This window comes from Balaenoptera physalus (genome assembly GCF_965194825.1).
Source record: "Balaenoptera physalus genome assembly, chromosome: 3".
NCBI lineage: Eukaryota > Metazoa > Chordata > Mammalia > Artiodactyla > Balaenopteridae > Balaenoptera > Balaenoptera physalus.
The window spans coordinates 19,059,984-19,083,981 of NC_138890.1; the positions used below are offsets into that span (position 1 = coordinate 19,059,984).

The window sequence follows — 23,998 nt, forward strand, 5'->3', positions numbered from 1 at the left end:
ATTGAGACGGACAATGTTAAGTAGATACTTCTAATTATGTATCTTTAGGGCATTCCCTGGCAGTCTGGTGGTTAGGACTCTGTGCTTTCACTGCTGTGGGTCCAGGTTCAATCCCTGGTCGGGGAACTAAGATCCCACAAGCCTCGTGGCATGGCCATCAATCAATCAATCAATCAACCAATCTTTAGAATATATCAACTTTTCCCTTTTTAAATGAATTTATTTGCAAATTAAAGATCTCCTTATTTACATTTTGAAACAACTGAATCTAAGGTAAGGCTATGGAAAATTGCTAGAAAATTTATTAGAACAAAATAAAATGCTGTATTTAACTTCACATAAAATCTGTGATGTGAAAAATGTCAAGGAAGGCAAATAAAATGATAGTAATAAAATCTTTTCATTCCAGGTTTGTGTTGTGAAGAATTTATATTACAAATAAACCACCCTCATAAAATTATAAAAAACTAAAATTACTTTAATAAAATACATATAAAACATGACTATACAACTTAATTTCTTTTAAAGATAACCATCAATCTGCCAGCGGACAGAGACCACTTTCATAACAAAAAACAAAATCAAAACACTAATGAAAATTTTAGGTGGTTAGAACACAAATGAAAAAGGGTATATGTGAAGAATCATGTTAGAGCAAAAAATATTGAAGATGGAAGAATATGAGGAATATGAGAAAAGAAAGCTATTGAAACTATCATATATCTATTCTCCTTTATGCTATATGTCATTAATATGATTTGCTGACCACAGTGTAAGTTAACCTTTTGCATTTTATATTTATTTAAATGTGTGTTAAACTTCCCCAGTATGTCACAAAATAACCTTCTAAGTGGATCTTCTAAAATTTTCTACAAAATGTCAGAAGAGTAACAAAACAAAAAAATTTAGCAAATATTGTTCCTCACAAACTTTTTACTTTAATCTTTTTCATTTAGGTCTTATGTAGTGTGCTTCAGTTCTTACTTTGGAGGAAAATATTTTAATTCATCCTGGTAACTAATGAAATAGTATATTAAACAAATTAAACAAATTACAAATTATTGGCCTGTTAAATATAGACAACAACTTTCTAGATACCTAAATTAACTGAATTAACTAAACAGTATTTTCATTTAAATATCAGGATACATTTGTCAAAGAGTAAATACAATTCTTATAAGCTATTTTTAATAAAATTAAGAACTAATATAAATTGGTTTAACTTAATTCTCTGCCTCAATAAAATTGTTACAGGTAGTCAAGTAAAAAAGAAACATAAAATTGAACCATTTGGTGTGTGACACTAATTTAACAAACATAATCAAGACCCCCTTAGAATACACTCTAGAATTATGACATTTTCCTTTTGACCTCCTGCTGCCCTTGGTATTTATGGAAAACATGGCCGGGAATGTCCCCCGGGAAGGATACGATCAGTGCCTTGGAATATCACACAACCTTTCACCAGCTCTCCCATGATGCAACCCACTGACCAGATATCAACTGAAAATAAAGTGAAATGACAAAATTATGAAGTGCCATGAACAAAACAAAGGTGAGGAAAAGGATTCTAACAGTGTACTAAACACACAAACATGGAAAATAAATTGCTAGTAACGGGTGAACTTTTTTACACAGTATGAAATATTGCTGACCTCTATTTTGGCCTTCAGTTTGCAGCAATCTGGGCTTTTAGTGCCAAAGAGTCCAATACTTTACAGCTTCAGAAACAAACAAAGTCCCAGAAACAAGAAATGCCTGTCCCACAAAGCTGTTTCCAGGCACATGCCCACCCCTGCCCCCAGCCTTCGTGATCAGTGCTGGGTCTCTCCCTGTGAAGGATACAGTCTCTTCCTGGGAACAGGACTTTATGGAGGACCATTTCTGCCATGATGCACCCGACAGACCAGATGTCCACTACCAAACACCAGGTGATTAAAACCAGCCAGAGATCCCCCCACACACGTCCTTTCTCAAACCCCCTCCCAAACAAAGACAAACCCAGCTTGTCAGTGGGACTTTTGTAAAATATGAACACCACACCTCCAGAATGATCCTTTTTTAAACTGTCAAGTCAGCAGGGCCTCACAGGGACAGGCTTGTCTGGGCTCCAGGTGAGGGCCAGAGGTGCCCCAGCTTCTGGCTGTTCGCCGTCTTCTGTGGGGGCCCAGCTGAATTACAGGCCTCAGATGCCCAGGCAGAGGGCTATTTATTGCCCTTGCTGCTGGGGGTGGGGTGAGAGACGCTAACAGGGGACCTAATTTTCTCTCATGTCCACAGAGGACTGGAAGCCCACAGAGCTGTGTCTCTCAGAATGGGAGCACAGGTTATAAAACATCTGAATAAACTTGAAGCACAGCTCATTTCAGATGACTTAGGCAAACTTTCAGATTCTTTTTTTTAACACGTGAATGTGATTTAGTTCTTTTTGACAAATTTTTCAAAAGCTAAGTTTCAAAGAGATCTGATATTGCTTGAATAAGTTTTGCTGTGAAAAAAATACCAATTTTACACACAAAAAGCACATGTTGTATTATTCCATTTATATCAAGTTCAAAAATAAGCAAAATCAATCTATGTTGCTGGAAATCAGGATAATGGCTTCCTTTGGGGGTTGAGACCCAGAGGGGGGCTGGGGAGGCCTTGGGTGCTGCTGGTTATGTGGGTGTGCTCTCATTGAGCTGCACACTCGGGATTTGCATACTTTTCTGTAAGTATGTTATACTTTGATAAATGTTCAAAAATATTAATTTTAAAAGTGAATATTTAAAGTGGATAATTTTAGCCAATGGAAATATAAAATTAATTATTTCTCTTCTGTGAACTATGATAATCTATGTATAACACAGTCTCCACATTATACTTCATACAGTTCACAGGAAAGAGAAAAAAACTAGTGATGATGAATAGCACTATTTTTACACATCTCGGCCTCTTCCAGTTCTGTCTGTACTCACCGTTCTCTTTGTAGCCCATGCCCAGGATGACTTCAGGTGCCCGATAATACCGCGTTACCACGTAGGGGGTCATCATAAAGTTGGTGCATGCTGTGCGAGCCAGGCCAAAGTCAAGGATCTTAAGGGTACAGTCTGACTTTACTACAATGTTGCTAGGTTTCAAATCCTAGGGCAGAAATGGTTTAAATTAATAAAAGGAACCAAAAGCATGCTAAGTAAACAATCTCACATTGGTAAGGATTTGTGAGGTATGTGAGAGTCCTGGGAGAAGGAGGAAAGTTAGAATTGAACCCTGGGATTTTGGAACCATTTTGGAAAATCCTACTCTCATATTGAAACTAATACAAATCAGCCTAGCGAGGCCAGATGGTTGCCCTTACCCCTGTGTGGAAACCTTCATGACACTCCTTTGCTTAAAACCTTCTGAGAGCTTCCACAACACCCTCTCCTCCCTCGCTCCACGCCTGGTCATCCTTCAGTTCCCAACACTCTGGCTCTTCCCTGCTGTCCAATACAAATATAACTCAATCCACATGTGTAATTTACATTTTCTAATAGCCACCTTAAAAAAAGTGACTAGAAAAGGTAAAATTAATTTTAATATTTTCCTTTACTCCAATAGAGTATATTTCCAGAGTATTCATTTTAAAATGTAACCAACATATAAAAATTATTAATGAGATATTTTACATTCTTTTTTTTGGTACTCTCTTTGAAATCCAGTGCTTATTCACAATTATAGCCACATTCTGAGTACTTAATAGCCTCAGGTGACTAGTGGCTATAATACTGCACAGCACATGGCTAGACTTCTCTAACCCTGGAATCTTCCAAAGGCTTCTTCTTTCCTTGGAAGAAGAATCTCATGATTACCAACCCCAACTTCCCACCCTTCCCTGGGACCTACCACTCCCCACCACACATACTACCCTCAGAGTCCCTCCTCTGCCCCTCCGAGCATGGGCTCTGTAAGAGGAGGCCTCAAGGGCCTCTCTGCGCTCTCAGCTCTCAGCCCAGAGTCTGGCACAGCAAACTCTCACAAAATGTTTGCTGAGTGTACACATCATACTCCACCACACTCTCAACACAACCTATCACTTCTGCAGTTTTTTCCTTCATAACTCTAGGGACTTTCTCCATGGTGATCCCCCACATCCCAGACCCTTCCTCAGGCCACAGGAATTTGACTCTTGCCTCGGACTCCAGCCTGCAAACTCACCCTAGAAACTATGACTTCTAAACAATCCACATCTATTCTTTTCACAAGCGCTTTCCAACGTGTAGCTACAACGTCAAACTGCCAAGTCACACCACACAGTAAGGCCGTCACTTTTAGTGACGTTTCAGGCCCAGCACCTGGCTGAAACGTTCCAATCGATGTGTCACCAACGGGCATAGGTGTGCCTTGAGTGACGGCTGCCAAGTGTTATTGGGATAAGCAGAAAAACACTTAAAAATTACATCAGCTAAAATTATGTTTCATTACTGCTAAGCGCTCTCTTTCTAAACATCCGGAATTCAGTAAAATATAACTTATAAATATATATCACTTAAAAACATAATTAAAATTCCCACCAAGCCCATGCAGATGCACTGGTCCCTGGCTGGCCCCAGAGCACTTCCGCTGTGCATGTCCCGATGTGGAGATGTGCTGTGGGGAGCACTGCCAACTCACCCACAGCTGCTATTCTGCACAAAGGAAAGTGAGCGAAGAATCAGCCCCACGCTCAAACCAGTGACCCCTCCCTGTGAGAAGGCAATAATGCAGCTAAGGTAAAACAAACCAATCTGTTTCTAGGTTCCCCTTTTAAAACCAAAGAACATGGCAAGAACAGGCATTTCAGAATACAAATCACTAACACATAAAATAATGCTCAACTTCATGAAAATTAAAAACCCAAATGACAAGGAACAATTTTTAGTCTCTCTTCTGGCAACGAGGAAAAGAATGGCAATATCCAGTGCTGGAGGAAGAAGCAGAAACAGACCCTTCCTTACACTGTTGGTGGGGACGTCAATAAGTGCTTTCTTTTTAGGAGACTGATTTTTTAAAAATTTGAGATGTCTATACTTTACCACCAGCAGCCCCTGAAATCCAACCTGGCCCTGAACTAACACAGAGCCACATGGACAAGGATGATCAGAGTAGTGCCGCCAGCCAGTCTGATAAACTGCTGCGTGATTAGAACACATGCCCATTCCAGCCACCTCCACCTGTCAGAAGATTGTCCTCTTGCACTGATTTTGTTGGAACAATGCACTTTACTGCCATCTGCTGGAAAACTATGATAACAAAATGCAAACCAAGCTGTCAAAGGTGTGGATTGTTGTCCTGGCAGGACTGGGAGAGGCAGCCCCGCCTCCCAGCGCTTGCCGATGGGAAGGTGCTTAAAGAGGTCTCAGGGCGCCTGAGGGCTCCCCACATGCACAGCTGCTCTCCCATCAGTCTCCACACACAACCAGAAGCAGCTTTCCACAAACGAACTGGACTTGTAGTTTGAAGATGGCAGAGTAAAGACAGTTCTGCCCCTTCAAATCTTGAAAACCATCCCGAACAAGGAAAACAAGAAACACACTTTAAAATAAAAATGACACCTAAATTTGGGGGCTTGACCCAGAGTGCGGGGATGGCATCCCTGGGGCAGCCAATAAGGGTGCACGAAATATCTGCAACCAAAAAAGGGCAAGAGCAGAGGAGTGGAAGGTTGAGGCTGTTGCTATTCCTGGTCAGTTCTTGGTCTAGAACCCACTGACTGAAGAGGTGTCCTAAGAGGGAGAACCCTGCACATTGTAACAAGCGTCCACTGCCTTGATTTCCCCACAGGTACCTATGACCCCTTACTCAGGTGACTGTACCTGGGAACAGCAGACACTTGGAGAAGTATTAGACACAAGTTCTAAGTGGACACTGAAAGTCAAAGACTCAAAGCAACATCATGCCTCCTCTAGCTGATGGTAGGGGGTGAGTTGTGGAGGCCAGGTAATAAATGGAGACTGGTCCAGATCTCTTCCAGCTATATTATGATACAGGCCTAGGGCAAAACTGTGAAAGAATATTGCTGTTCATCTCACATGAGTATGAATGGTTTCTGATCGTCTTTTCTAATCAGTATGGAAGAATGCATCTGCCCAGTCAAAGGCTACATGCCACACCTGAGGCCTTATTAATCTGCTCTAGCAACGACACCGTGTCCAGCACAGCAGCTGCAATCAGGCCTACTGATCAGCTAAGGCTCGATGGTCTACATTGTCTAGCATCCATCTAGTTTCTTCAAGGGCTGGACTAGTGAATTAAACTGAGCTATGAGGGACCACCATCCTCGCATTCTTTAGGTTTTAATGGCAGCATTAATCTCCTCCATTCTCCCCCACCTCCCAGAGTTCAATAATGTTTTTGATGTACTATCTTGAGGGGGGCAATTTCAGGTTTCCACTTGGCCTTCCCCATCATAACTCTTACCTCACAGACCAGAGAACAAATGTAGGGGTCACTCTGCTAAGAGTATCAACTGCCAAGTTTATCAGTTCCAATCACACACTCAAGGACTGGGGAGACGACTTGGGTGGGTCCATGGACCCAGTGGCCCATTGTGAGCCACCAGACTTAGACCCCTCAGGAATGAAGGTCTGGGTCACACTCAGGGAAGGCACAGAGACCTGCCAAGGTGATGGCTGAGGGTATGAATAATGGAGAGTGGAGAGAATGAGTACCTGTTGTGGCTCCCAGGTCAACTGTAGTGAAAGGGGCTATAGTTGGTCCCTTCCCCTCAGGAAGGAGGCCCACGGGGAGCCTGAGGGGGCTGCTCCTGACCTGTGTGGAGAAGCAGAGCTGAGGGGGGCAAGGGTGGATGGTGGTAGCCATGAAAATGCCTACCTGGCTCTCTGCTGTGGATGTGCAACTGACAGACACCCCACTGAGGTATCCTGACCCTCCCCTCTGCTTATGACAAGGCCACACACCCCACAGTGGCTCTTGGCTAATGACTGCATGGGGAAGGAGGTCCATTCTTATGAGACACCAGATTCCTCTGACGGGCAGCTCCCAACCCTCCTTCGTGCCCTCTCTACTCCAAGGGGTCAGACTGGGCTGACCCCTGTCAGCTTCCCCACCTCCTCTGACTCACTCCCTCTGTTCTTCCTCACAGGCCTTCTCCCCATGCATCTCTTGCATGTCTAATGCCATCGTGGTACACTAATGTCTTCAATGAAAAACCCCACATGCTCTATGGGGAGGGAAGGCAGCAGAGAGGAATAAATGACTTGGCTGAGTGGAGTAAATTCCAACCTCAGTGAGTGGCCCACAGTGAAATAATGTGGACCACAACACCTGGGAAGGGCTTAGGAATTGAACGACAAGTACTGTGGAAGGCAGGATGGGGCAGGGAGCAGGACACTGAGGAATCTGGGGTGGGGGAAGTTTCACAGAAAGGTAAAGGTAGACCTCCCAGATCCACACAGAGGTGTTGGTTCCTCCTTCACTCCTACTGGCCTATTATCTAGAAAAACTGAAACCAAGTTTCCAGACTCAGGCCTCAAGCACAATACCAACAGATCTGCTGGTGTGAGGCACAGGAAGGGCATGGGTGAGGGGCCCAGCCTGAAGACAGGGTGCTGTAGTGAAGGTCTGCATTTTGCCACATGAGAACCTCAGCCCCACCCCACACAGCCTTTCATACCAGCAGCAGCCAGACTGCTCTCCCTCAGTCAAGAGACCGGAGCCTTTTCTAGAGAAACTAAATGATGTCCAGAGAAAAGACCTGCAAACAGAGACACCTGTGGCTATGTGTTGCTCTAGAGAAAAACCCCTCATTCAACAATCCCAACCCATGCACTTCCACTTGGCCTTCTAATGCTTCAGTCTTAAATAGGACCAGTGACAAAAGGTCACCAGACATTTGAGGAAAACCTCACATGTGACAGCGAGAGACCAAATGCACTAAAACAAACAAAACAAAGCAAAACAAAACCTCAGGGGAAAGAAAAACACTGCAGGCAGCAATAAGAAAACTTCAAAGGGACTTCCCTGGCAGTCCAGTGGTTAAGACTCCACGCTCCCAATGCAGGGGGCATGGGTTTGATCCCTGGTCGGGGGACTAAGATTCCGCATGCCACACACAGCGTGCCTAAAAACAAACAAAAAAACCCAAAAAGCAAACTTCAAAGAAATTCTAGCCTTGTAGAGATGACAGTGCCTCCATGCAGGAAGAACAAAATGCTATTTACAATAGCCAAGACATGGAAGCAGCTCAAGCGGCTATCAACAGACGACTGAATAAGAAGATGTGGTATGTGTGTGTGTATATGTATATACACACACAATGGAATATTACTCAGCCGTAAAAAAAGGAATGAAATACTGCCATTTGCAGCAACATGAATGGATCTAGAGAATATTATGCTTAGTGAAATAAGTCAGAGAAAGACAAATACTATATGATATCACTTAGAATCTAAAAAATGATACAAATGAATATATATACAAAACAGAAACAGACTCACAGATATAGAAAACAAATTTGTGGTTAACAAAAGGGAGAGAGAAGAGGGGTATGGGATTAACAGATACAAATTAACAGATACAAATTAGGGGTACGGGATTAACAGATACAAACTACCATATATAAAGTAGGTAAGCAACAAGGAAATACTGTATAGCACAGGGAATTACACCCATTACCTTGTAATAACCTGCAATGGAATGTAATCTGAAAAAATACTGAATCACTATGCTGTACACCTGAAACTAACACAATATTGTAAATCAACCATACTCCAATAAAAAAAAGAACAAAATGATATAAAAAAGAACTTTTAAAGATAAAAAAGAGCTCCAACTAACTGGTACTTCAGAGAAAGTCAGAATAAAGAACACAGTAAAGAAGGCATTCTGAAAGAAATAATAAAAATTTTCCAGAACTCTATGGCATGTTCTTCCAGACTGAAGTGCCCACCAAGTGCCCACCACAATTAATGAAAAAAATTTCCATATCAAGGCATATCATCCTAACATTTCAGAATACAAGAAATAAAGAAACTTTAAAAAATGTTTCCAGAGATAAAACAAAACCCAAACCAGGGCACTTGCAAAGGATCAGTAATAAGAATGGCATTAGAAAGTTCAAAAGCCATACAACACTACACTACAACAGGGTACTGTATTTACACCTTAGAGGGGAACTGATTTGTAACTAAGAATTTTATATCCAACAGAATTATTAATCATGTGATAGGGCAGAATAAAGAGTTTCAGATATCTGAGGCCTCAAAAACTTTACTTCCCATGCACCACTTCTGGGGAAGCTATTGGAGGATATGTCCCACCAAAACAAAGGAGAGATGGGGATCAGGAAGAGGGCTCCAACTCCAGAGAGAGGTGAAGGAAATCCCCAGGAAAATGCTGGGGCGAGGTCCAGGATAAGGTCTCTGCATCAGGTATGGGGGCAGCCAGTCCAGATGCGAGCAGGGCTGAGGCACCAGGAGACGATCAAGGTGCTGGAACAGTTAAGACATTTGGATGCAGTGAGAGAAGACTTAGATACCTGGCAGAAACCTTAGGGTTTAATTAGCAATAAGGACGTGGAAAACTGCTCTCTCCTTAAAACAAACAAACAACAAAGACCAAAACTCTAACAAATAAAAGACAAGTGTTGTTAACTCTAGGGACAAAAAGTTGAAAGGAAAAGAAATATAATCATGGTGCAAATATAGGCTTAGCTGTGAAAAGCGTTTATAGGGTCACGATGACGTAAAACACACTATGGACACTGATCCAAACCAATTACATTGTAACTATACTGGGAGGACAGGGGGACAGGAAAGGTGGCAGGTGAGGGGCACGATTGGTGAAAAAGAGCTAAATCAGTATCTCATGTCCCAAACTGAAGAAAGATCAACAAATAGAGATCTCATCATATTATTTCAAGATATGGAGATAAACACCAAAATAACAGCTAAAAGAACTGAAAGAATTTGTTCTGGGGAGAGAGAAATAAGAGGGAGGAGGTGGGGGCTCTTTTTTAGTAAGTATTTGTAAAACTATTTGATCCTTGATAAAAATACAAAACAGATCGACCAACTTATTCAGCAAGTTGCAGAACAATATATGTACAAGATGATCCTGTTTTTGAAAAATGTAAGTTAAAAAGGACGTTAAGTATAGACAGATATGCTGGTATTAGCATCAGTAAGAAGATGTGTCAGTGTAAAGTTAGGAAGGAAACACACCCAACTGCCATCACTGGCCTCCTCCAGGTGACAATGGAGGGCTGGGGACTTCCATTCAATTTTTTGAATTATACAAGGTAAAAATTGGTGGGATTACAGGTGTTTTATTTTTCAAGTAATTAAATTTTATGTTTAGAATGAAACCATCTTAGTAAGCAAAACCGAATGTTTGTATTTATGCCTATGGTATAGTATACAGAAAAAAGGACAGGAAAAGTTCACAGAAAACCGTTAACAGGCTAAAGGGATAACTGCGGTTCATCACCTCTTGGGACCTGGAGGGGTGGTGGGTGTGCAAACAGGTGCCTTATCTACCTTTCCCACAATGACCACGTGGTACCTTCACAGCAGACACAAAGTCTGGCAGACCCACAAATGTGTGAACAGGAGGGCATAAGACAAGGGGAGGGAGACCCAGTGGGGAGGTAAATGGGATGGAGAGGTGGTTGGCGGAATCATGCTGGGCAAACCAAAACTTCCTTGGACCTTCTGGTCCGCAGGCATGGGCCTAAACTGCAGGGACGGAACATCACCTAACAAAGGCACGTGCATGCTGCAGCTCTTACAAGGCCCCCTAAAACGGGAGGATATTGCTTCCCCATGTATGTCTGGGCCCAAGAGGGGAGATACAAGCAAGACAAACTGTTTCCTTTTACAAAATTAATAAGGCCTAACATAATGAAGCCTAATAATCTGGGAACTTATTCTCAGTTAAGACTTTAATACAAAATATATTTAAGAGAAATTAAGAGTGCCTTAATTTATATAAAGGTCTGTGAATGTTTTAGGAAGAGTAATAGAATGTTATGCTGGGAAATCTTTATTTTTAATTAAAAAGACTAGTGTTACTATTTTTAAAGCAAATTTGTCAACAGTATTTATATAATTTAAACTGAACACTTGGTGGCAGCAAAGGCTGTATTTTAAATGACTGAAGACTGGTCAGGAATTTTTGTGCCAGGCCCCCAGCAGGCACTGGGAGGGCCAGGACAGGCCTCAGGCTGCAGACCTCACTCAGGCCTCACGCTCACAAGGGGCAAGAGTTTGGGCCTCTCTGGATTGGTGGGCTCTGCTACTGTGTTAGGCCTCTGTTCAGTGGCTGTGATGGAAACAGCCTTTCCTGGCACCCAACAGATCCAAAAGAATTACTACTACTACACCATCAAAAATCTCTCTATTCTTTTTTGTATAAAAAGGCTTCATTGTTTTTGTCTCACTATCTTCTTCCCCCCACAGATTTCAGTTCAGAGAAAATACAACTTCTTGCTGTTGAAACATAATATTGAAAGACAGTCTGTCAACAAAATTAGTATAGTAATAATTTAAGGAATGCTAAGAATGTTTTCAATAAAACTATATTATCTTTGCCTCTAGTCTCACTCAACATTATAGTTGCTAAAAAAAAAACAAACAAAAAACCAAACAAAAAAACACAACTCTATCATAATCTGCTCACACAGCGGTACAAGTGAAGAAAATAACAAAAACTCATAAAACCAGCTTAGAGAATATCTCTCTGGTTTTAAATATGTACCCCCTGACAGGCAACACCATCATTCAAATTCCAGCCTTGGCCTAGTAAAGAGGTCTGCTTGGAGCCTTTCCAAAAGCTCCCACCAGTATGGCTGGGATGCTGCAGTGGTAGAATTTTACGATGTAAGCAATGAACACTTGGGCCATAATTCACGTAAGACTTCTCAAGCAACTGTATCATATACTACTTGGCTCTAACTTTCCCCCACCCCAAATCCAAATTCCTTGCTCACTAAAAATGGGATTTCAAATATGGAAAAACTATTAACACCAGGTAAATCTGGGTAAAGAGTAAAGTTCTTTGTCCTATTCTTGCAATTTTCCTCTAAGTTTTAAGTTACTTTCAAATAAAAACTTAAAAAAAAAAGAAGTATTTTTCTGCAGTACTAGTCTAAACAGCTGGCTCATGCCTGCATCCAGGGTGGCTCACATGGGCCCAGGCAAACCAGGCATTCCACAAATGTCTTCTAATCGATTCAACTATATTTGGAAGAGTAACATGATCCCATAGTTTATTTGGATTTTCAACACTGACAAATTTTTAAAGAATATTATGTTCTTTTGTAACTGGAGATTATGACAACGAAATGATTGTGATTAAAAAACAAAACAAAACAATATGGTATCACTACTTACTCTATGAATTATACCAGCTGAATGTAGATGTTTAATACCACAGAGCATCTGGTAAAGAAGGTAGGACATTCTTTCATGGTCCAACTCCATATGAATAACCTGACATAAGTTAGCATCCATTAATTCCATAACCAAATACCTGAGGAAATAAATGATCAGCCATGTACACATGAAAATTATCCAAAATTCCTCTATGGTTATTGAACTAGAATTTTTATGAAATAGTAATAACTTACCACCTAGTCACTGCACTGGCTAAAGTAAAAAGATAACTTGTTTTCCCTAAACATTTATAAGGTATCTTGAAAAGAAGCAAATGTATAATGAAAGTTTGTAAAAGTTTTCAAAAAATAAAAACAACTAACAACAAAATGCCTTTCAAGTTAAATACAAAACAATTTTTATATCATAGTAAATAGAATCTCAAACATTCAAATTCTCCTATATTTAAAAATTTTTGCTATTGGATCATTCTTACCAACATAGAAACCATGCTGTTATTGCTCTCATCTTAAGAAAACTTTTGACGTTACTTCCCCCACCAGCTACCATCCTATATTTTTGCTCCCTCTGCAAGCAAAACTCCCCAAAGAGGTGTCTATACTTATCATCTCCAATTTTTTCTCCCAGTTTTCCTTAATCCCACGTTAATCAGGCTTTTGCCCCCACCACTTTGCTGAAACTGTCCTCAAGGCTTCATGTTGGCCTTCCGTGCTGCTAAATCCAATGGCCAGTCCTACAATCCTGGCTGACTGTGCCTTTCTCCTATCCCCAGCTTCTTACTGTTGAAGTGCCAGCACTCGGTCCTTGGTCTTCTTTTCTCTAACTGTACTTACAATCTTGGTGATCTCTGGTCTCTGGTCTCAAGACTTTAAATACCATCTATAGACTGACAACTACCAAATTAATACCTTCAACCCAGACCCCCCTGCTGAACTCCAGGCTCATTTATCTAACTGCCTATTTCACAGTTCCACTTGGGTGTCCAATAGACATCTCGAACTAAAACTGAGTTCCTGATTCTACCCTACCCCGAAATCTGTTCTTCCTGTAGCCTTCCACATCTCAGTTGAGAGCACTTTTATCCTTCTGGTGCTCAGGCCAAAACTCGAAGTGTTGTTCTCAGCTCCTCTTTCTCTCATACCACACATCCTCTCTAGGAGCAAACACTGGGGTTCTACCTTCAAAACAGCGTCAGCATCCTATCTCTTGCCTTTACCATCACTATCACCCCTCTGGTCTAAATGCAGCCATCATAATCTCTCACCTGAATTGCTGCAATAGCCTCCTGACTGGTCTTCTGTGTCCTACCCCTAACAGTGGGTTCTCGACCCAGAAACCGAAGTTATTCTTTTAAAACGTAAGTCAGATAAGCTCACTCTTCCTGCTGAAAGTCTCACTGACTTGTAAAGGAAAATCCTTACAATGGCCTAGAGGCCCAGCAGTGTCTGGCCCTGTCACTTCTTTGATCCCATCTCTTCAACTTTCCTCTGCTTCCTCTGATCCAGCCACACTGGCTCTTGCTGTTCTTAGAACACACCAGGCACACTCCCCCTTCTGCTCCTTTACACTGCCTGTTCCTTCTATCTTGATACTACCCTCCCCCAAATATCTGTAGGACTAACCCCCTCACTTCCTTGAAGGCTTTCTTCAAATATCACCAATCCAGGGAGGTCCTTCCCTAACTACCCTACTAAAAGTTGCAACCTGACTCCTAACGCCCAGCACTTCTGATCCCCCTTACCCAGCTCCATTTCTTCTACATTTGCCACACATCCTAATGAATGACATCATTTCCTTATTTGTTATGTTGACTGTCTATCTTCCCTGGCTTTCCTGCAAGCTCTAGGAAGAAATATGACCACCTGCAATTCTTAAAAAATGAAAGGGATTTTTGCTGTTTTGGTCACTAAAGTATGTCAAGTTCAAGAGAGTGCCTAGCACACGGTTGGCAATCAAATATTTGTTTGTTTTTTTTTTTTTGGCCTCACCGTGTGGCTTGTGGGCTGAAAGCATGGCGTCCTAACCACTGGACTGCCAGGGAATTCCTGGCAATCAAATATTTGTTGAATGAATGAATGAATACATGAATAAATTTAGGATAAAGTTGTGCATTATATCTCAATAATAAATTAATATTTCATTTCATCATTACTAAGATAATTCTATTTCAGATTTTGGAAGTTTAATGACTTACCCATTTCAAATAATAATTATAAACACCTAAACCCTACAATCTTGGCTTTCAGGGGACTAGAGAAAAACATGTTATATTTTATATTTCAGTAAAGGAAATCAGCAGCATTAATGGCACTGTCTGCTCTGAAGAATTATTTTCAGTCATCCTTTATCTGTTGTAGAAATGATAACCATCTAGGCACAAATAGTTGAATATTATTATTCATTTTCCTTAATATTCTCTTCCACAGAGAAAAGTGGCTAGGATATCACTTAAAAATGTGTTCTCACCTATATTTCCTAAGTAAAAAAAGCAGTTACTTTCTTTTCTAAATTTTCAGTCTTTGATGAGCAGTGTATTACTGAATAAAAATTATACTTACACATCTTGAAATTCTTCTAGAGTTTTTTGTGGTGTAAACACATTTAACAAACTAATTATCTGAAAAGAGAAAATTATATCTCAGCATGTCAAATGACTCTACTTGATTATAAAAATTAAGTTTAACATTAAAGTGTATTAAAACTACAAAAAAAATCACAGCAGAGCTTTGTATTTATTATTATTGTTATTGCTTTTACCAAAACATTCTATTACACAGCATTTGAAAAAAGCTAAATGATTAGGATTCTCATCTTGGAAATAATATGCACTTTTAATCAAATCACGTTTATGTGTCCCCAGTAACTTATTATTATAGAATTTTAACACATAATGTCTTTCTAGCTCTGAACATAAAAAAGTAGCAATTACAAGTAGAAAAACACTAAATAAAGCAATATGTTAACTCTGAAAACTTAAATACAATATGCAAATTTCTAAAAAGTTTTGAAATGTGAAGGCTAAGCTTATATTTTTGGTATGATAAAGATGAAATGCCTCACGGTATTACCAATTTACATTACCTTTACGTAAGGAGGATTCAAGAACTGACCCCACCACAGGCCTTGGTCCTGGCACCCCAATGGTTAAACAATGAATTCTGCTGCTTGAGCATCAAACACACGTCCTCAATCATTTCAAATGACTGAGGGAAAGATGAATTATTCAGTATATAGGATTGGAGTGGCTGGCTAGCCAAGGGGAAAAAAAACTAGATTCATACTTCAATCTTTACACCAAGATAAACTCAAAATGGAACAAAAATTTAAATCTAAAACATGAAACCATGAAACATTAAAATATGAATAAACATTTATACAATTCTGGTGTAGAAAAGCCTTTTCTAAGCATGGCAGGAAACCTAGGAGATTTGATTATGTTAAACAACAACAACAAAAATCAGTATGACAAAAACAACCTAAATTAGGTCAGATGGAAAAGAAGTGAGGGTTGACAGCTTTAATATACAAAGATCTTCTATAAATGCGTAAGAAAGAAACCAACAGTCCTAGAGAAAAATGGACAAAGGCCATGAAAAACAAACTCTCAAGAAATAAAAATAAATGGCTAATAGAGATATGGAAAGAAAATCAACCTCACAAATAAAAATAAGGTATCATTTGTCATCTATCAGTTTGGTAAGGTAAAACAAAAAATCAACAATATGTAGCTCTGGGGTATTTTGAAATAAAAGACATACTCAGATACTCAATAAAAGTATAAAATTGACAGTCTTCCTTGAGGTTAATTTGTCAGTATATATTATTAAAACCAAAAGTGTGCATAGTCTTTGACCCAGCAATCTTGGCCAAGGAATTCACCTGGACAAGTGTGCAAAGATGCAATGCATAAGGATGTTCACTGCAGCACTGCTTATAATAGCAAAAAACTGGAAACAATCTAAATATCTGATAATAGGTGATTGGTTAAATGAATTACTGTGCATCTGTACTATGTAGCCATTTAAAAAATGGTTTATATCTATGTTCATTAATGTATATGAGATCTAGAAACATTCCACTAGGGAAAAAGCAGGATGCATAATAACATAACTGAGCTTATTTATGTATGTGTGTACATATATGCATAAGAATGCTCACCAAAATGTTAATGATAGTGACCTGTGGGTGGTGGGATTCAAGGATTTTTCTTTCTTGTTTATACTGTTTGAATTAAAAAAAATAATAAACATATTGTTTTGTAACCTGAGAAAAAAACTTTTTTACTTTTTTTTTAAACCTGTAAAATAAAGCATGCACTGGAGAATTTAAAAACAAACTCAAACCACAGACTCAAAAGATTGAACCTATCTTAGTTTTGTGTTTAATGTCCCTACACCAGAAAAATCCAGCATAAATGTTACAACAAAAGGAGCCATATAGAGTTGAGTGTACTTTTAAATACTTATCCCCGCCACCCCATAACAAAAAGAGGTCCCATGGGAGGGGATCTCCAAAGCCCCTGCCAGACTTAACATTTTATAATTTTATAACATGGCAAGGTTATCAAAATCACGTTCAAAATAATGCTCAGGCATCAGTAGTAGAACATAAAATGTGCCTGAGTACCTCATTTTCTAGAGATATACTGTTTTTCCTTAAAATTTACAATGCTTTGATTTCTGTAGAGATGCCAAGTACAACTATCTTGAATATAACATCATCTAATAACATTTATTTGAATAAATGTGAATATGTAAAAGCTACTTATAGAACAACGTTTTTCTAAAAAGTATTTAGATATTTCTCAATTTGCCAGGTCAATACTGTTGCCATTTTATACACAGGGAAACAGTGAAAACCAAATGGTCACAAGGTTAATTGACATTCCCATCCGTGTTGAGTGACCTAAATTCCTATGGACCATGGTGCCTCTTGCTGACTTCAATATCCCCAATGTTGATTAAAAATTCTGTCAATAAAATATAAGCATTTAAATAGTATTTTTATCACTAGTTTACCCTAGGTCTAAGCTCATTGTATCTCCAAAGACCCAGATGATTATGACAGCATTGACAACATTAAAGTATTAGAGGAAACATAGACATAACTTACATTTTTATGATTGACACATTTTAAGAGGACAAGTTCACGATAAGCTCTCTTTGCATGAGTCTGATTCTGAAAAGGACGGCTTAGTTTCTTGACTGCAACATTGATCCCAAGAACTGTATCAAAAGCAGCACTATAATTAAGAAATATAATAGGCAACCCATTAGGATGATTTTGGAATATACAGCAATGCAGAATGTACATTCAATGTATTATCTTTTTAAATGAATAACAAATAAGGAAAAATCTGCTTGCTTCCACTCTGGTACTTCTGCACATTAAGAGCAAGGTGAGCTGGCTGAGAGTGCAGGACGAACGGACTCCTCTGCAGAGGCACCACCATGGCAGCTGAAGCTAGGATGGGATTCAGCAATCCTTTGCACATGGACGTCTCATTATATTAGTTGAGATCATTATGTTCAGAACCAAGTAATTTAATACAGAGCATGTAAGACTGCTCAGGAAACAAAATCTTCAGTTTAAATATGCCAATAAGTTGAAAAAAAAGTCACTGGTATCACAGAGTAAAATATAAGTATATTCTGGAGTATCACAGTGGAGAAAATGGTTTGAACTCATGAGACGGATATAATAAATCTAAGTTTTGATTGACTGTGTTTTTCCCAGATGTAAGAATCTAAAAAGAAAACAGAAGCCAAAATCTCAGCTCATGGTAAATCCCCAAGATACAAAATCCCTAACATAAGCAATTGCTATATATAAACTTCTGCTAGAAATACCTCCTCATACTACTATGGTAAGAAATAAAATCTTCTAGGGGCTGTGTTTCCAGAATCTCAAGTTCCCAGCTGAAATTTATGATTGATTTTCCTCCAGAAAATAGACAGGAAAAATTGAGTACCTTCTGTACTAGTTTCAAGCTAGCACTAACAGTATGATTGCTGTCACTGTTACCTTTTGGCTCCTTATCAGGGGTTAAAAGCTGCTAAAGACCATCTGAGAACCTAAGCACCATTTAAAATACTGTTTCTATTTATTTATTCTATTCAGTTTATAACACTGTTTGCACTTATTCACTTCTATTAATTTTTTTTTGCCAAAAAACCCAAACTTAATTCAATTTTAACTTTTTTAAATTGAAGGCTGTCTGCTGTAGCATTTGGTTAAGAATTATTAGAAGTTTCATGTTACTTTGGAATTACTTTTTCTTTAATTCAGTTCACATTATGTGTTCATGTATACACAGATGTAAAATCACATGCCCAGGGACTTCCCTGGTGGTCCAGTGGTAAAGAATCAGCCTTCCAATTCAGGGGACTTGGGTTCGATCCCTGGTTGGGGAACTACGATCCCACATGCTGTGGGGCAACTAAGCCCGTGTGCCACAACTACTGAGCTCATGTGCCGCAAACTGCAGAGCCCACGCGCTCTGGAGCCTATGGGCCACAAGTAGAGAGAAGCCCGCATGCCACAAGGAAAGATCCTGCACGCCTCAATGAAGACCCTGCGTGCCACAACTAGGACCTGACGCAGCCAAAAAAATAATAAAGAAAATAAATAAATTAATTAAAATCACATGCCCATATTCAAATGTAATATTCATATGGATTATAAAATGTTAAAAATAAATCTATTTGTGAAACAAATCATTAATTAATACATACACATGTGATTTGTACTTATATATATATATTTCTCAGTCTTGAGAATTTAAAAACAGACACACCTTTTTTGGTCTCAAAAGTTTTTGTCCAATGAGCCAAATGGACCAATTCTGAATATCTGAGCGGACTCATGCTTCCCCATTCCTAGTTCCAACTCCAGGAGTAGCTACCTTCAGTTATTCCTGGCTTTACTTCTTTTAGTAATATCTCAACTCCAAAGAATATACTTTTATCACTATTTCCTCATTTATCAACTTCAGAAATTAGCTATTTACTCCCCGTTATGAAAACTGAGGATTTAGTCACTTAGTTGAAACCCCCAACTCCTCCTAGTTTTTTGTTCTCATGTTATTTTTAACTTTTCCCTTGGTCACCCTTGTAACTTTAAATAACATGCCTAAACTTGTTGCATCAACTTTCAAAGGAATCTCTTGCTCCCCACTACGTAAAATGAGAATATTACACTTCATCTCCTTTTTCCTCCAGCTCTCTAATCTCTTTTCCTCCAATTTCTGTCTTAAATGGTCAAGTTTAATAACACATCTTTCAATCTCTATAATTAAATCTTCTGTTTCTTCCTTAGGATGTGTCTAAAAGTTGAAAATCAACTTACAGAGTGTATGTATGTATGTGCACACATGTAAACATTACTAATTTCAGAGCGAGGATTACATTTCATTTCTAAAGATCACATGACCCTTGCCACTCATAACAGAATGTGATTGTTTCCACCATTAAGGTTAAATGGATTCTCTTCTAACATTCCATAAGTTCTCACACATCATGCCACTTTAAATTTGTTTTATTCTTAGATCATGACTTTTTCTAACTTTTCTACCACAAGTTTCTAATAAACGTTTTTTTCTTATTAAGAGAAGACAAATATACCTCTTTAGAGCCTGTCACTAGTACTTCTTACCTTCTTACTCACATTATCTATTGTTTGGAATCTATTCCATTTTTGGGGAAGACATTTTTCTTGGGGTTTCAAGGCCTGATGTGTAGCTATCGCCCTGGTATTTCTTTTCTCTGGCTTCCACTGTTTCTGGTGTTACACGTTCTTGTATTCTTTCTTGTTGGAGTACATTCTCAAGGAATTTCCTCAGAAAAAAAGGGCATGGAAGATAAATTATCTTACTCTTCCTTTATCGTTGATTGATAGTTTGTCTTCTAAGCTCGAAATCAATTTTCTCTCAGAACTCCAATGATTTCCAGAGTTGAGTGTTGTTGATGAGAAGGCGTGTGCCTGTCTGATATTCATTCCTTTGCTTCCTTTTTTATTCCTCTCAATGATTTATTACAAAGAACCATGTTTTATCAACAACCCCAAAGCGCTCCCCCCCACTAATCACTATCCTTCCTGCCACCCAAAGACGATAACTACTTCTGACTTTTTTTTTATACTATAATTTTTAAAAATATATTTATTTATTTGGCTGTGCCGGGTCTTAGCTGCTGCATGCAGGATCTTCAATCTTCATTGCAGCATGCAGGATCTTTTAGTTGTGGCATGTGGGATCTAGTTCCCTGACCAGGGATCGAACCTGGGCCCCCTGCATTGGGAGCGCGGAGTCTTAGCCACTGGACTACCAGGGAAGTCCCCTACTTCTGACTTTTATAATCACTTCCTTGCTTTTACCAGCTAAACATGTATCTTCAAGCCCCTGCATCATTTATTTTTGCCTGGTTTTTGAAATTGTCTATGTCTGACTTCTTTCACTCAACATTATATTTATGAGGTACATCTGTTGTTGTGTGAAGCTATAACTCATTCTGTGTCATTGCTATAATATTCCTTTGTTATGATTATATGACATAATGTTGATAGATACATTGGTTGTTTTCAGTTTGCAAGCAAAAAACATGGTCATAAACATTCTTGTACATGGTTCTGGGCATGCATTTCTGACGAGTAGATAGCTAAAAGTGGTATTACATATAGTTTACTTTAGTAGATAATGCCAAACTGTTTTCTGAAGTGGTTTGTTCTATCAATTTCTAGGCATTTGATTTTTTTGTAGTAATACTGACCCTATGTCCTGCAAGAGGGCCAAGTTTAACAAAAGGGAGATCACAAGGGAAGGGGTGGGGGGGCACCAATCCAATCACGAGAGCCCTTTAGAAGCAGAGTTTGTTTTGGCTGGTGGGAAGAGGGGAAAGTCAGAGAGATCTGAATCCTGAGAAGGACTAGACATGTTGTTGCCTTTAAGATGGAAGGGGGGGTCACGTGAGAAGGAATGTGGGACCCTCTAGGAGCAGGGTGGCACCTGGCTGATAGAGAGCAAGGGAATGGAATGGAGACCTCTGACCTACAGCTGCAAGGAACTGGGTTCTGCCAAGAACTTGAATGCACTTGAAAGCAAATTCTTCCCCAGAGCCTCCAGATAAGAGCCCAGTCCAGTGACACCTTGATTTCAGCCTTGTGAAATGCCAAGTAGAGAACCCAGGGAAGCCCACCCAGATTTCTGACCTACAGAACTATGAAATTATAAATGGTTGTTGTTTTGCTTTAAACCACTAAGTTTATGGTAATTTGTTATGTGGCAATAGAAAATAAATACATCCTCTCTTCCATATTTTTCTACCCTTTTGTCTCCCCAGGCTTCATTCTGGATACTTCTTTCCTCACCTATCTTTCAGATCACAATTCTCTCTTCAGTTATATCTAATATGCTTTTAAACCCACCTATTAACTTCATAATTCAATAACTATGTCTTATAGTTCTATAATTTCTATTTAGGTTTTTTAAGTTTTCATTTTCCACCAAAAATTTTTCATACTGTCTTTTATCATCCCGAACATAACATCATAACTCTTTGGAAGTCTGGATCCAATAATGCCAATAACCCCTGTGGATCTGTTTCTTTTCTCTGTTGTTTGTGCTGGATTTTGTGAATGTTGTCCAATCTCCTTGTGTGACTAGTTATTTCTAATTACGTGCTGCACCTTGAACTTGCAAAACTGTTTGCTATCTAGAAATAATTTGATATCCAGTATGATGCTATCTTCCTCCAGGTAGAATTTACATTTATTTCTGCTGGGTACCTGGGGGCACTAGCAATTTGGGCTCACCTCACTTTGGGTTCAGCAAATGAGATGATGTGAAGCTAAGTGGCAGTTCCTGCAAGGGCCTGTTTCATTTTGGTTCATCCTTACTTCTAGGATGCAGCCCTTTATTGGACCCAGTTAAAGCAAAGGAAGTTCACTAAGCCCCTTTAGAGGGCCCTGGACTCCAATCCCTGTCTCCTATAGCCCCACAAAGCAGTCCAAAGGACTCTCAGTCTCTCAGCTGCCCACTCCAGAATTTTCAAATGCCCTCAAGGGAAAGAACACCCCAAATCCTGGGCTCCTCTTACTAGGCTTCTCCTTCCCCAGATACTGGCCTAATAATTCTTCATTTACTTACTCGCTCTCTAAGGGCAAATGCTGAGCATGGGGGTGGGGCTGGGAATGTTGGGAGCCAACTAGCAAAACTGTTTCATAGACACACTTTTAACTAACATTCCTACTTCTAGCCACCCGTTTCATCTTCGTTTTTTGTATCTGGCATCTGTATACTCACAATCTCTTTGGAGTTCTACTATAGATAGGTTCTCTTTCTTTGTGGCAAATGTCTTATCTACTTATTCTCACTTCCTCTGCAGAAACTTGTTAAATGCTCCATATCCACTGATTACTGCTCTCCTGTCTCTTTGTTTAGGTGTCTGATCCACCATCTTAAATTAGAACTTCCAAACCATACATTTTAGAGGTGTAACTATAAAGACACAATGATTTGCCCAAGGACTACTGCTATGAGGATCTGAGCTGGACTTAGAACTCAATTCTCCTGAATCATAGCCTTCCTATGCCTTACAGCGTATATCTTCTTTATCACAAAAATTTTGTTGTGGACATTATGTTTATTTATATATACTAATAGAAAATAAAACAGTATAAGAACAGGCCAACATTCATGCTTGTACAGAACTAGAGGAAGCAAAAAGGAATAAGAGCTATACCAACCATTTCATGTTAAGGTTGTAACTGTCACTTCTAAGCATTGTCAGATCTAATATTACACTTCTTTTTTAAACACTTCATAAAAGATGCTCCACATTGCTGATTATTAGAGAAATGCAAATCAAAGCTACAATGAGGTACCACCTCACACCAGTCAGAATGGACACCATTCAAAAGTCTACAAGGGACTTCCCTGGTGACACAGTGGTTAGGAATCTGCCTGCCAATGCAGGGGACACGGGTTCGAGCCCTGGTCCGGGAAGATCCCACATGCCGCAGAGCAACTAAGCCCGTGAGCCACAACTACTGAGCCTGTGCTCTAGAGCCCACGAACTCCAACTACTGAGCCCACCCACCTAGAGCCCGTGCTCCACAACAAGAGAAGCCACCGCAATGAGAAGCCCACACACCACAACGAAGAGCAGCCCCTGCTCGCCGCAACTAGAGAAGGTCCGCACGCAGCAATGAAGACCCAACACAGCCATAAATAAATAAATAAATAAATAAATTTATATATTAAAAAAAAAGTCTACAAATAACAAATGCTGGAGAGGGTGTGGAGAAAAGGGAACCCTCCTACACTGTTGGTGGGAATGTAAGCTGGTGCAGCCACTATGGAGAACAGTATGGAGGTTCCTCAAAAAACTAAAAATAGAGCTACCATATGATCCAGCAATCCCACTCCTGGGTATATATAAAGACAAAACTATAATTCAAAAAGATACATGCACCCCTATGTTCATAGCAGCACTATTCACAATAGCCAAGCCATGGAAACAATGTAAATGTCCATCTACAGATGAAAGGATAAAGAAGATGTGGGACATATATACAATGGAATACTACTCAGCCATAAAAAAGAACGAAATAATGCCATTTGCAGCAACATGGATGGAAGTAGAGATTAC

The 23,998-nt window shown here is 39.5% G+C and overlaps 1 protein-coding gene across 14 annotated transcripts in view; it reads right to left on the reverse strand.

The window, feature by feature from the left end:
- Positions 1-23,998, reverse strand: part of MAPK9 (mitogen-activated protein kinase 9) — a 58,480-nt gene that overhangs the window by 10,325 nt on the left and 24,157 nt on the right. For 4 of the 14 annotated variants that reach the window (XM_082453570.1, XM_082453560.1, XM_082453565.1 and 1 more), the window contains 6 exons: positions 17,466-17,595; positions 16,512-16,574; positions 14,912-14,970; positions 12,351-12,489; positions 2,958-3,123; positions 1,432-1,503 (listed from right to left, as the gene is read on the reverse strand). In XM_082453570.1, coding sequence (XP_082309696.1) covers positions 1,432-1,503; positions 2,958-3,123; positions 12,351-12,489; positions 14,912-14,970; positions 16,512-16,574; positions 17,466-17,595 — 629 coding nt within the window. Of the gene's footprint in view, positions 1-1,431; positions 1,504-1,845; positions 1,918-2,957; positions 3,124-4,176; positions 4,374-4,532; positions 6,466-6,668; positions 11,531-12,350; positions 12,490-14,911; positions 14,971-16,511; positions 16,575-17,465; positions 17,596-23,998 lie in introns of those variants that run through there. The other 10 variants (XM_082453568.1, XM_082453563.1, XM_082453562.1 and 7 more) reach the window with 8 other exon arrangements.